The sequence below is a fragment of the Aphelocoma coerulescens genome, unplaced genomic scaffold (genome assembly GCF_041296385.1).
Source record: "Aphelocoma coerulescens isolate FSJ_1873_10779 unplaced genomic scaffold, UR_Acoe_1.0 HiC_scaffold_77, whole genome shotgun sequence".
Classification (NCBI taxonomy): Eukaryota; Metazoa; Chordata; class Aves; order Passeriformes; family Corvidae; genus Aphelocoma; species Aphelocoma coerulescens.
The window spans coordinates 675,397-688,849 of NW_027184063.1; the positions used below are offsets into that span (position 1 = coordinate 675,397).

A 13,453-nucleotide genomic window follows, 5' to 3' on the forward strand; every position below is an offset into this window, starting at 1 on the left:
TCAGGACAGGGACCTTTCCAGCCTGAGCTGCCCTCGTTCCTCTGTGTCTCTGCACAAAACATGGCATGGTGTGGATACAAAAATGCTGCTAGCAAGGATTTTCTTGCTATTTTCTAAGCCCGTGAGAGACTTTTCTCTCTCACAGAAGAGGCAGCAGAGTTATGTAAACAACCAAACACCTGCAGCTTTGAAAAGTCTTGTTTATAGTACAGTAGAAAAATATTTTGACAATGGATGCTTTAGGATTTTAGCCAATCACGCCAAGGGGTGGCTGATCCTTTGTCCAATTAGACTATGAAGAAAAAAGTCTATGAAAGAGTTTGTAAAATAATTAAATAAATCAATCTTGCTGCACAATTCCTGCCTGCTGGATCTTCTCTCCTCCTTCCTACGGCTGCAGGACACGGTGATATACCCTAGGGTTGCAGTAATAGCACGGAAGAGAGCGGCAGGAGGGGCCTGTGTGTCCCAGGGCTCAGGTTTTGCGCCGCTTCAGCACCGCAGAGATGCAGGTCAAGTGAAGAAGCCAAACTGTTTATTAATAGGAGGCGAAGCAAAGGGGATGAGCTGGGAGGAAAAAAGGGGATGGGCAGGGTCTGAGGGCTGGAGGGATGGAGCTGTCAAAAGGGAGGGAGAGGGCAGAAGCTATGGGAGCTTTCCACAGGCTCAGCTGTGACCAGCATCAGCTGTGCCTGGAGCTCCAGCTGCTCTACTCTGTCTCCAGATGGTCTCATCTTCCAGGATATCTGGACATCTTAAAGGGACTCTGGTTCTGAGCCAGCAGATGAACGTAGTTCTGCAGCTCTTTTGTTGAATATTTCCTGAACTACGATGTTTGTCTGGGAAGGGCTGTCGTCTCTCCTCAGGGCTTGAAGGGCTGGAAGAGACAGGAACAGAGCCACGGTCAGAGCCTGGATCTGCGGGAATCCAAGCAGACCTTCCTGCCAGGGCCATCTCGCCCAGCTCCTGCCATGGCCAGAAGACAGCAGGGGCCAAGGAGATCAGCCAGAAGGTGCTGGCCATGAAGCTCCCCACCGTGTCCCTGAAACCTCTCTGTGCTCTGCCCACGTCACCCCGAGTCCACACATGGAGCAAAGCCCCCCACAGCCAGGGCAGGGATTGCAGCTCCCGAGCCAGGCATTGCAGCTCGCCCCCGCCAGCCCCCGCTGACAGCCCGCTGCCCTCACTCACCCTCACTGAGGACCTGGAGCTCTTCCTTCTGCCCCCTCAAGAACACCCTGGCAGTCCCTGGGAGCACAGAGGCGGTCACGGCCCCGCGGCACAGCTCCCTCGCAGCGGCGCTGCCAGCCCCGTGGCCACACGCTCTCCTGCCCCGGCAGGGCTCAGCCCGGGCCCGTGCCGCATCCTGACGCCCGAGGGCACGGCTGCGAGAGGGCGGCAGCGGCCCCGAGGGCAGGCGGGGCTGCACGGCCCCGGGCCCGGCTGCGAGAGGGCGGCAGCGGCCCCGAGGGCAGGCGGGGCTCCACGGCCCCGGGCCCGGCTGCGAGAGGGCGGCAGCGGCCCCGAGGGCAGGCGGGGCTCCACGGCCCCGGGCCAGGCTGCGAGAGGGCGGCAGCGGCCCCGAGGGCAGGCGGGGCTCCACGGCCCCGGGCACGGCTGCGAGAGGGCGGCAGCGGCCCCGAGGGCAGGCGGGGCTCCACGGCCCCGGGCACGGCTGCGAGAGGGCGGCAGCGGCCCCGAGGGCAGGCGGGGCTGCACGGCCCCGGGCACGGCTGCGAGAGGGCGGCAGCGGCCCCGAGGGCAGGCGGGGCTCCACGGCCCCGGGCACGGCTGCGAGAGGGCGGCAGCGGCCCCGAGGGCAGGCGGGGCTCCACGGCCCCGGGCCCGGATGCCGCTGCCGGGGCAGCAGCCGGGGCTGGGGCCGAGCTGCGGCGGGGCGGGGAGGGGCCCCGGGCTCGTGGCTCACCGATGAACCTGACGGCCGCCTCTCGCAGGGACTGCTGTGGGCTGTCCACGAACGGCAGGGCCTGGTGCAGGCGCTCGGCCGCTCGGCTCCTGTCCTCTGCCAGCTGCAGAGAGCGCCAGGAGGGAAGGGTTGGCGCGGGCTCAGCCCCTTGGCCGGGCTCTCTGCGCCCAGCCCTGGCCTCCCCTGCCCGCACGGCCCCGAGGCCCGGCCAGCAGCCGCTGGCGCCGGGCTCTGGAGGGGGCCGAGGGCCGGCTGCTGCCCGGGGAGCCGCGGTGCCGCCCCGCGCCACGGCCCAGCGGGGCCGGGGCTCCATCGGCAGCCGGCTCGGGGCCACAGGAGCCTGGAGAAGAGCCCAGGCAAGGGAGCGGCGTGTGGGGCGCAGGCTGGCGCCCCTGGTGCAGCACTGGGCAGGGGCACAGCTGCCAGCCCCACACACTGGGCTTCTCCAGGCTGTGGCTCAGGCTTCTCTGGTCAGGCTTTACCAGGCACTCGGCAAACATCGACAGCTGCTTCTTCTTCACCAGTTGCATGAGATTCGTCCTCTTCAGGAACCCGGCCGCACAAAGAAGAGTTTCCATGGAGGCCTGGAGAGCAGCAGAGGCACAGAGATGACACTGCATCCCAGGGCACAGGACTCATGTCCCTGTTCCAAGGCCAGGAGGATGCTGGAGCCCAGGAGGTACCAGGGCAGGAGGCAGCTGAGCCCCGTCCTTGTGATGCAGCAGCATCACACAAAACCTCACCTCTGCCACGTGCCGGTTCTCCTCATGGCAGTGCAAGAAGAGTAGGAGCATGCTCTGGCTCACAATCTTCTTCAGGGGCTTTTTTCCCTCCTCCACTACCAAGTCCATCACCTTGCAGAAGAGGTGAATGGAGAAGAGCTGCACATGGCTGTTGTCCTGGTGGAAAAGGATAAGACCCTATGACCAATTACTCCAGGTCCACCTAGGAAAAGGCCTGAAAATCCATAAGGCTTGAAGTTTTGCAGGTAGCACCCAGTGCCTATGGCTGGGGGCACAGAGCCTTACATTTTCAAAGAGTGGCAGGAGCGCCTCAGCCAGTTTCGGGGCGGTGGTGCTGGATACCAGGATGTCTTTGTTCTCGAGCGCGTTCATGAACACAGAGAGGGACATCCTGACCACCTCTCCATCTGCATCATCCAGCAGCTCCACAAGCCGTTGGGACAGGCTGCCCATCCTTCTGGCCTGTGTGGAACACAAGGCTGTGCTGTGAAGCCATGAACGGCTGCACTGCCTACACCACCGTGGCCCTGCAAGCCCACCCTGCTGCCGCAGGGCCCAGAGGCCAAAGGCCTGTCCCAAAGCACTGGGGCAGCTGAGCCGGGAGGCAGGAGAGCTGGGAGCAGCTGCCTCAGCTCCTGAAGCCCAGCCAAGCCCATGTGACTGCTTTCCCCAGCGCAGCTTCAGCCGCTGCCGCCTTCTCACCATCGCGGGATCCTTGCTGAGCACCAGGAGGCCTCTGAGTGCCAGGCGACATCTCTGCCTGCACTCGCTCAGCAGGTACCTGGACATGATCTCCAGGACACTGTCACCGCATTCCCTCAAGTCCAGGCACTCGAGGACCTGAAAGGCACAGGGCAGTGACAGGGGAGCCGGCCGGCAGGAGCCTGGAACCGCCCAGGGCTGGGCCCAGGCAGCAGCGCAGGGCGCGGGCACCGTCCCAGGCAGCTGCGGCTACGAGAGGGCAGAGAGGCGGGAGGCAGCTCAGCGAGGCAGCGCTGGCCGTCAGGCTCACCTCCACAAGGAATGCCAGGAAGGGCAGATCCCAGCCTGGCTCCTTCCTGCTCAGCAGCCCAAGCAGGAGGAGTGCAATCCCAGAACACATGGGGAGGGAGACCCGGCGCATCTCTCTGGCAGAGGGAAAACGGCATCAAGGCTGTGAGCTGGGGGGGCAATCATCTCCCAGGACTGACTCACAGAGGTCTGGTCTTTCCCCAGCATCCCTGCAGGGGATGTGGGTGCTCTGGGAGGTGGCTGCTCCTGAGCACCCTTCTCCAGCCTTTTCCAGTGCCCTTGGCCATCCCTCATTGACCAGGCCCTCTGGCCCATGGCCACAGGGGCTGTGTGGGGCACCTCGGGCACAGGGCACCAGTGCCGGGGGCAGTGGGGAGAAGGGGGTCTCACCTGGCCAGCAGACCCACTGCATAGTGCTGGGTGTCAGCACACAGCAGCGTGTCCCAGCCACGCTTGCGCTCCATAGCCACCACCTCATTGTCACAGCGCAGTCGACAGAGCAGAGCCTTCATGGCCTGCACTGCAAACCTGTGTGCAGAACAAAGCCCAGGTCACACTGGGAGCACTGGCGCTGGCCACAAGGGCATGGGAAGGACAGGAGGACTGGGACCTGTTGGAGTTGGTGGGAAGGCGGTGTTCCTCCCGGCACGCTCTCCAGAAGCGATCAACTTCCTCTGGCATCTGCTGTGTGGTGATGACAACATGGGAGAGCAGAGCCACAAAGATGCGGGAGGAGTAAAGGTTCATTGCCTCGTGGCACCGAGGCACCTGGACAATCACCCACAGTGCCAGAGTTGCCTGAAAAAGAAGCAGCCCAAGACAGCGCTCAGTGCTGAGCTGTCCATGTGGCAGGGCCTGAGGGGAGACGCAGGGGGAGCACCGGGCCTGGTGCCCCCTGAGCCTGCCCCTAGCTCAGGTTTCAGCCCAGCGCCTGAGGCAGGGAGAGGATGGAGAGCTGCTGGAGCGGCAGCTTGGGGGCAAGCAAAGGCCAGTTCCAGAAACTCACAGCCAGGGCAAAAATGTCCTTGTTGTCCCCATCAGAGGTGGACATGCTGTGCAGAGGCCAGTCCTCCATCACACAGAGCAGTGTTGGCAGCACCTTCTCCAGTGTGCTGCCTGACAAGCCTATGAGTCTCCACATCATTGTGGCAGCTCTGTGGGATCAGAGCTCTAAGTCAGGGGCGTCTCAGTCACAGTACCATGCCCTGTGCAGCTGTGGGGGCCCAGGTGACAGAGCCCCGGTGCCCTGAGGGGCAGGGAGGGAGCATGGCAGCAGGCTCAGGAAACAGAGGGGCCCGAGGGTCCTGGAGCTCTCCGCCTGTCTGGCAGACCCCATTGGACAGGCGGCACAGGGCAATGGGCCCTAAGGGCTGGTGAGCCCTGAGCTCTCAAGGCAGCTGGGCCCCGTACCTGTCGCACGATGGGGCACAGCGCAGGAGGGTCAGCACCACATCAGCGGGGTGCTCTTCAGCCAGCCTCAGAACGTAAATGGGCAGCCTGGGATCCACAGTGACATGGGACCCGAGTCTCTGGTGAATGTTCCTCACCATGGCTGGCACCTGGAGGAGGCATGGGGAAGACTTGGAGCACTGTCCAAGGGAGCAACTTCCCCAGCTGCCCCCAAGAAATGCTTCCCTTCTCGACTCACTGTTCTGGTCTCAAAGGCTGAGGGGGCCCAGCAGCTGTGGCTTGAGGGGGCACAAGATCCTTGGAGTGTCCAGCCCTGGCCCCAGGCTGCTTACCTGCTGCTGAGAAGAATCAGCACTCTCCTTGAAATAACCCAGTTTGGGAGCATGAATCCCAGTGGGAATGGGCATAGTGTCAGTATTTGGGATGCCCTGAGTCTCTCCGGTGTCGGTGTTTGTGATGGCCATGTCCTTAGTCCCTGCCATGAGAGTCTTCGCCGTGTGATCATTCATTGGACTGTCAGAGTCTTCTGAGGGTGCAGTGATATCTGTGCTGACACCAGGCTCTGCCTGGAGCTCGGTCAGCCCAGAGTCAGGCTCAGCTGTGCCCTCAGTTGCTTTGGTGCTGGTCTTTCCACGCCGAATGCGCATGAACTTCCGGAACATCTGCAGGAGAACAAAGGACAGGGAAGAGAGGGATGTTCCAAGGGGTGCTCCAGGAGCGGTGCTCGGCTGAGCAGCGACAGCAGGCCCAGCCCAGGTGGGGATGGCTGCAGGTACCTGCACTGTTCTCCGGAAGCGGCCATGGGCACGGTCCTTCTTTTGTGTCCGGTCCAGGGCTGCATCTGGCAAAGAGCGAGCGCAGCCAGAGCTGAGGGGCTGCGGGAGAGGCCGGAGAACGCAGCCCAGCCCTGCGCTCCCCAGGCAGGGACAGCCCCGGGATGCCCAGGGGATGGAACATGACTGCTGCAGGGGGTCTGGCCTGGCCCCTCTTCCGTCCTATCCATGGGCCTGTTCTCCAGGGATGGGATGGGATGGGATGGGATGGGATGGGATGGGATGGGATGGGATGGGATGGGATGGGATGGGATGGGATGGGATGGGATGGTGCCAAGCTGGCTGCCGCCATCAGCCCTGTGGCCCAGCTCTGTCACTCACTGTCCTGCCGTGGCTGGAACTGCTCCAGCTCTTCAGGCTGTTGTGCTGGGGCAGCTCCAGGGCCTTTTTTCCCCCTGAACACTTTGAACAGGCCACGGAATCTGCCCGCCATGCCGCAGTCTGGCCTCGAGGGCACCTTCAAGAGAGATGCCTGGGGAAAGCTCTGAGTGAACAAGTCCTGCACTTGTGCCTTGAAGGCACCAGCAGCAGAGAAGCCTCAGGAAGGCTACAGGACAGCAAGTCCTGCACCCTGGTCTCAGAGGGCTCCTGCCACAAGGACAGGAGACTCCTCGTCAAGGATTGTGGTCAGCAAAGCCAAGGGTCTGGCCTTGAGGGCACCGGCCACAGGGATGGGAGATGCCTCGGAAAAGCTCCGGGGCACCAAGTCCCACGGTCTGCCCTTGAGGGCACCTGCAAAAGAGAAGCCTCGAGAAGGCCACAGGTCACCAAGTCCTGTGGTCTGGCCTCGAGGTCACCTGCAGGAATAACGCCTCGGAAAAGCTCCGGGTCAGCGAGGAACGAGTGCGCTGTGCGGGGGCTCCTCACGGCACCGCTCTGTCCCGTCCTGTCCCGTCGCGTGCTCCGAGCACTGTGGCGTGGCCGCGTCGCCGCCAGCCCCTATGTCAGCACGTGTCACAAAGGGCCCTGGGACACCCTGTCCCGTTCCACCCCACGGTGACCGTGCTGCACCATGTCACAAAGGGCCCTTGCACACGCTGCCACCTGCCCTGGGGCCACCCCCAGCCCACCCCAAGTGGCCCAGGTTGGAAGGAATGCCCTGCCCCAAGTGTCCAAGGCAGCCCAACAGGAATTTTAGCATCGGCTCCAACCATAAGCAAATGCTCCCCTGCTCTGTGGGCTCGGGGCAGCACCAGGAGCCCCCACGGCTGCCGCCGCAGCCGCCGCGGGAAGGGCTCGGGGTCTTCCACAGAAGCTGGCACGGCCTCCTTGGGACACGTCCCGGCCGGTGGCCATCCTAAAGCCGGGGCTGTGACACAGACAAGGAACGTGTGGGCCAGGGCACGAATGCTGCTCTGACCCCTGAGGCCCAGGGAGCGCTGAAATCAGCAGGTGTGGCAGAGTCCCCTCCGAAGCAGACCTGCCACCCCTGAGCCCTGGCAGCGCTGGTGCCCATCTCCTGCCCCCGAGACCTGTGCCCCCAGGGGCTTCTCTGCCAGAGGGCAGCCAAAGCCAAGGTGCATTGGGGTCTGTGCTCCTTCCTACAGGGGGCTGTTGGCAGGAGCAGCTGGAGTGACTGGGGGCAGCGCTTGGTATCCAACAGGAGATGTTGCTCCTTCCTGGAGTGAATTTTTTCATGGAAGGGATTAGCAGTAGCGCCAGAACAGCATCAGCTGCTGAGTTTCACAGGGCAAAGAGATTCTACAGAGACACTGTGACGTTTCCTTGTGCTTTTCTGTCTTTCTTGCATTCTGGAAATGAAAGAATTGGCCCAGCCTCTGATATTCAACATTCCCGTTGCTGCGTGTCTGGCTGTGGCAGCTCACGTCCAAACACAACTGCGTCCCTGCTGAGCAGGGCAATGGACGGCCACAAACAGGGAGGCTCCCCAGGGAACATCAAGGGAGACACCTGGGGAAGTGCAGAGGATAGGGATAGCTGTGGGAGGAGAAGCTGTTCTGTGTCTCTGATGATGGTGCCAGCACCCTGAAGGAGCAGCCAAGACAGGCGCTGGAAGCACACAGGTCCCACCCTTTTCTGCTGTCACATGGACTCGGGACACACTTGTTGCCACAGGTCCAGCAGCCGTGATGCAGGAACAACGGAGGGCCATGCATTGGTAGGGAATGGCCTCCAGCAAGAGCAAAGCAGGATCCTCTGGCAGCAAAGCCTGAGCTTGTGAACCGGGCCATCTCCTCTGCACACAGCAAAGTGCTTCCCTCCGCCCCTGAACGTCTGCCAGCTTTTCTTTAGTGCCGGCTGCATCTTCCTTTGTTCCAAGCAAGTCCAGGATTTAGTTTGGAAGCTCATGTACGTGTCTTTAAGGGGCCTGCATGCAGGAGAGGGATGGCACCTGCAGTGCAGGGCTTGTGTCCCATCAGAGTCTCTCTCTCACGATGGCACCAATGCTGCCGCCTTGGGACGCCTGACTGTGGAAGGCGAGTCTGCCCTCAAGCACGGCCACTGAAGTCAGTCAGGGGCACAGGCTGCAGCTGAAGCTGCCAAGCGTCACTGTGAGGCTGGCAAGGCAAGAGGAAGCCATTGTGGCCAATTCTGCTGGAGCCTTTTGCCCAGCCACGTGCAGCTGTGCCCACAGTATGGCCCCGTTTGGCGTCCCGGCTGGTGCGGATGCCTTGTTGAGCTGGTGCCGGCATTGGGGCTCCTGCTGTTCCTGTGCACGCTCTGGTGCTGTTTCTGTGGCGTCCAGAGCTGTTTCGGCAGCAGCGACTCGGCAGCCCTGCTCGAGGAGACATCGCCGCCCTCCCCATGGTGGCAGCAGCTGTGCGGGCCCAGAGCTCTGTGCCAGGGGGGCCTCGGTCACAGCCCCGTGGCCTGGGCAGCCGCGGGGGCCCGGGCTGGCCGCCAGCCCTGCCTCTGCCCACCGCCCCTTCTTGGCAGCAGCCAGGGGCCGTGCCCCAGCAGGGCTCCCCGCCCTCCTTGTCCCCAGCCAGCCCAGCCTCGGCACCTCGGGGTGCTCCCCACCCTCCTGCTGAGGCCCGGCCTTGAGGGCTTCTGCCGCAGGCCTGGGAGATGCTTCGGGGAAGCGCCAGAGCAGCCGGGCGGCAGGAACGAGGCGGCTGCCTGGAGGCTGCTTATGGCCTCTGACAGCCACTTCCTCGGGCCTTCCCACCACCCCAGCCCCTCAGGGGCCTCCTGTTGTTCTGCCAGGGGGCAGAGGCGATTTAAAGGACACAGCACCGGGAAGAATGCTCTTATTTTACTGTGAAATTAAGGAACCTCAAATGTAAAACGATACATTCAATAAAACTAGGGGCTTGGATTTAGCAACAAGCAAAAATAAGCAAGGCAATGCACCTAATTATTACTATCCAAGAGAAAGGAGAGTGATTTAGAAAGATGCATCACCAATTGCCTAAATACCTTGCCATCATCCAGATCCGCAGTCGTTGGGGAGCCCCGTTTTGCAGCAAGGAGCTGGAGAACCCTTCCTGTCAATTGGGAGAATCCTATGGGTGCATCTACCCGTATGTGAGGCCTCCAAATTTGCCCCAAATGTGGATCCAGCTTTTAGAGGCCCAAATCAGGAAGTCCAAGCGACTTGATTGTGTTTTTAGTCTGGAAACACCTGGGTCTGATGGCACACTTTGCAACCAGCAGGGGCCACAGCTTGGCCAGTGCCCAGGCCTTGCCTGGGAGGGTTTCCCCTCAAACACCCTGCAAACAAACCTTTATTCATGTCAGCTGGGGAAAGTTTCTTAAATTATCCATTTCTTGCAGATAACTGTACACGATTATGGGAAAGTTTCTAAAGCAGCCCGTTTGGCATTAAACAGCTAGCATAAGCATCTTTGTCATCTGTTTTTAGCTGAATAATACTGATGGTGTTAGTCACAGATTGGCCAGGGTTCATCTTGTAGGTCAGCTCCGGCTGAGGCCTGCTGCTCAGGCCTCAGCACATCAGTCGCTCCTCTGACTTACAGGATGAATCATGGTTGTCAGATTGCCTCTGCAGTTGTTGCATATGGGGTTGGTGGATCTTGAGGTGTAGCTGCGAGCTGCCTTCCCTGTACTGTGTGCTGGATGAGTCGTACAATACAAGGAACAAAACAAGGAATAAACAGGAAGGTAGCAGCTGCACTGTTCCGGTTTGGCCAAATTTAGAAATATATCCTCTGAGAGAAGGCACAACCACCCCTTCCCCCCCCCCCCCCAGCATTAATTTCTGGGCACAGGCAGCGATATGGTATACACATCATAAGGTCACCCCAAGACATTCACAAAGGGAAAGGAGAAAGGGCCCCTTTGAGCCACAGACTCCCTGGCAGCCACAAGAATATATCTGGTTCCCAACATTCCCATGTCTGGGTTGGTACATGGGCTAATTTTCTCATCTCCCGAGTTGTCTGTTTTCCTACTTTTCCATTGTCATCAATTTGTAAGTGACAGTTGGATTCATTTTCTTTCCTGCAAACTCCTCCTTCTTCTGCCGGTAGTCTAAAACCCCGCGATGCTGGAAAATCGCATTCCGCGTTTGCGTGGATTGGTCGGCCATAAGGTCAGGGGCGGCAGCCCTCTGGTTAGTTATTATCTCCGAGACAGCTTGCAGTCTTATTATCCAATTCAGATTATAGGCAGGTTCTCTGGCCCCTGACACCAACTGGCTAGGGCTCCATGGAGCCGCTCCATAATGTTGTAGAACTCTCTCAAGTGGCCATTCATCATGTCCCCATCTTTGGGAGCTTCCCTTACTTAGGGAGGTGTCAAGAGACCATGTTTCTCTGACCAAATCATGATATACTTTGATTCTGAGCGCTGTCCCCTGACTTTGTGTCCGTGTCCCTGATGGGCCTATTGTTAAGGATGTGCAGTGCATCAGTGAGATGGGTTCTCCACCAGGACAGGTGCCCATCTCCCAGGTTTCTCCACTGCTCTTTCAACAGCCCATTCATTCGCTCAGGTAATCCCACAGCTTGGGGATAATATGGTGTGTGAAAACCCCACTGAATGTTTTTCTGCTCAGCGTACTGCTGAATGAATTTGTTCTGGAAATGAGACCCATTATCTGTTTGACTGGGTAATGGCATTCCGTAATACAGAATTATTGTGTCTATAGTACAGATGGTGCTGTGCTGAGCGGCCTTCTCACAAGGATGGGCAATCAAATACCCAGGATATGTGTCTATGGCAGATATATTTACACCCTCGGTCCTGGGGTAGAGGTCCAATGTAATCCATTTGCCAAGTTGGTCCAGGCAATTTTCCTCTCCCCAGCTGTCCTTTTACAATGTTTGGCACCGGGCGTTTGTACATATGTTGGCACATGGGGCATTGAGCAATTCTAGTTCTACTCATATCGAGTGACATGGCAATGCCGTGCTCTTGAGCCCACCTGTAAGGGGCTTTTTGTCCAAGGTGCACACATTTTTGGTGTGCACATTTTGCCAGGCCTTCGTGATCCTCCTTTGGAGGGAACTCCGGTCTGGCTTGGGAAATCTTTGCCCGGTTGCCTGCAACAGAGTTATAAAGTCACTCTAAAGTGTCTGTGTCACTATGGACATCAACATGAATCACAGTCACATCAGTTCTTTGCACCATTTCCCAAAGGTCACTCCACAGTTCCTTTCCCCAGACCTCTTTGGAGTAGATTTTCCAGGCTCTGCCCACCCATGTTGGTAGCCACGGAGCGAACCCATTTAGCTACCGACCAAGAAGCAGTATAGGAAAGGCATTCTCCTAGATCTTCTTGTTTTAAAGCCATATCAATTGCATAGAATTCAGCATATTGACTGCTTTTCCCCTCTCTGGTCATTTCTAAAAACTTTTCTGAATGAGGATGGTCAGCTACTGCTTTCCAAAACCTTTTCCCTCCTATATATTTAGCTGACCTGTCGAGAGAGGCGCGGGAGACAAGCACCACGATATCATGATCAGCAAGTCTCAACTTTATTGTCTTCTCATCTCATATTTATACAGCACTTAAACAGCTCATACATATTGCAAAAGCTGAGCTCATGATTGGTCATCTTCTCTCGTGGGAACAACACGCCTTGCGGCAACAGTTTCCACATTCCAGTTTGCTCCTTCTGCGGGGCTGGCTGGTTTCGTATCCTGTTACACATCCTGCTGATAAGAAACCGCTTTTCCCAGGATAAGCTGACCTTTACATTCCGCAAGGCTCTATCTTATCATGTCCTCTACTGCGCAACCATTCCTCAGATAAGCTCTCCACACTGACCCATCCGTAAACCAACCATGTTCTTTCACCTGTGGCGTTAGTTGATTTGAAGGCTTTTCCCACTTCCCTGGAGATTCTCTCTCAGCTGTGAAGTTGGCACTCACCTCTTGGTCCCTCCCGGGGGCAGCTGCTATTGGCTCATGAAGAGTGGCTATCCGCCCCGTTCCCACCTTGGCCCAATCCCGAATATACCACTTCCACTTTACAGTACCACACTCCGGAGCGTGCCCAATCCAATGGGCTTTTGGGGACCTTCTGACCCACTGCACTATAGGAATTTCCGGATGAAGAGCCACTTCATACCCTATGGTAAGTTGTTCTGTTTCCATCAGTGCCCAATAACCTGCCAATAACTGTTTCTCAAAAGGTGTGTAGTTGTTTCCTGCTTCTGGCAGCTTCCTCCCCCAAAACCCCGGGGGAACCTTTTTCTTTCCCTGTTTCTGCCAGAGGCTCCCATCAGTATGTGACCCATTTACAGGTACATTTAACTCAACTTCTCCCTTTTGCATAGGCCATAGATCTAAAGGCCTTTTTGGCTAATAGCCTCTTTGGCTAATTCAAAGGCAGCCTGCTGCTCACTTCCCCATTCCAATTCCCTATTTCCCCTGGTTACTTTATGCAGAGGGGTTGAGATTTGTCTCAGATGCAGAATATGTTCTCTCCAAAAGACGAATAATCCAATAAATCTTGGTGCCTTCTTTTTATTTGGTGGCACAGCAAACTCTAAAATTTTCTGTTGGGCTTTGGGGAAGATTTCCTGATGCCTGCATTGCCACTGAATTCCCAAAAATTTCACTTGAATTTTGGTAGGGTTAATTTCCCAGTCTTTCTGTTTCCTATGATCCACAACTAATTCAAGGACTTGTTGCATTTCCTCCTCATTGCTGCCCTGGACCAAGATGTCATCTATATAATGAATGAGTTGTGTATGAGGAGTCAGTTTGATTTCATCCAAGTGTTCAGCCGCTGTTCCATGACAAAGCATTAATGAGCCCCAGTAAGTGTTGTTACTGACAAAGGCTCTCCAGGGACTCATTAGAGCAGATAATTGGGGGCCAGGATTGCACAAAGCTCTCAGAGACTCCCAGGCAAAAGCCAAAGCCAAAGTCCTTTGAAAACCCTGCAGTCCCTGGGAGCATTCAAGAGCCCCCAGGGCCATTCGTGACCAAGGCTCCCCAGGGACTCCTTCCAGCAGATCCCTGAGGCCACTGGGATGTGGGGGGATGCTGAGGGCAGGACAAAGGGCTGACAGTGCCCAGCCTTGCTGGGGCTGTGCCAGGAGTTCCCAGGGCCTCAGGACAAGGTGTCTCCTCCCAGCCCTTGGTGGCACAGA

At 58.0% G+C, this 13,453-nt stretch overlaps 1 protein-coding gene and 1 pseudogene across 1 annotated transcript; both read right to left on the reverse strand.

The window, feature by feature from the left end:
- The window catches only part of LOC138102477 (zinc finger and SCAN domain-containing protein 2-like), a 62,267-nt pseudogene that overhangs the window by 16,161 nt on the left and 32,653 nt on the right, over positions 1-13,453 (reverse strand).
- Positions 574-6,357, reverse strand: LOC138102494 (maestro heat-like repeat-containing protein family member 7). Its single transcript, XM_069000191.1, has 15 exons — positions 6,246-6,357; positions 5,868-5,932; positions 5,424-5,753; positions 5,092-5,240; positions 4,688-4,835; positions 4,292-4,479; positions 4,072-4,209; positions 3,683-3,797; positions 3,373-3,510; positions 2,956-3,132; positions 2,671-2,826; positions 2,410-2,511; positions 1,928-2,030; positions 1,192-1,248; positions 574-877 (listed from the first exon to the last, which is right to left on the reverse strand). Exons 1-15 carry the CDS (start codon positions 6,355-6,357, stop codon positions 756-758), a joined length of 2,100 nt encoding a protein of 699 aa, XP_068856292.1. The 3' UTR covers positions 574-755.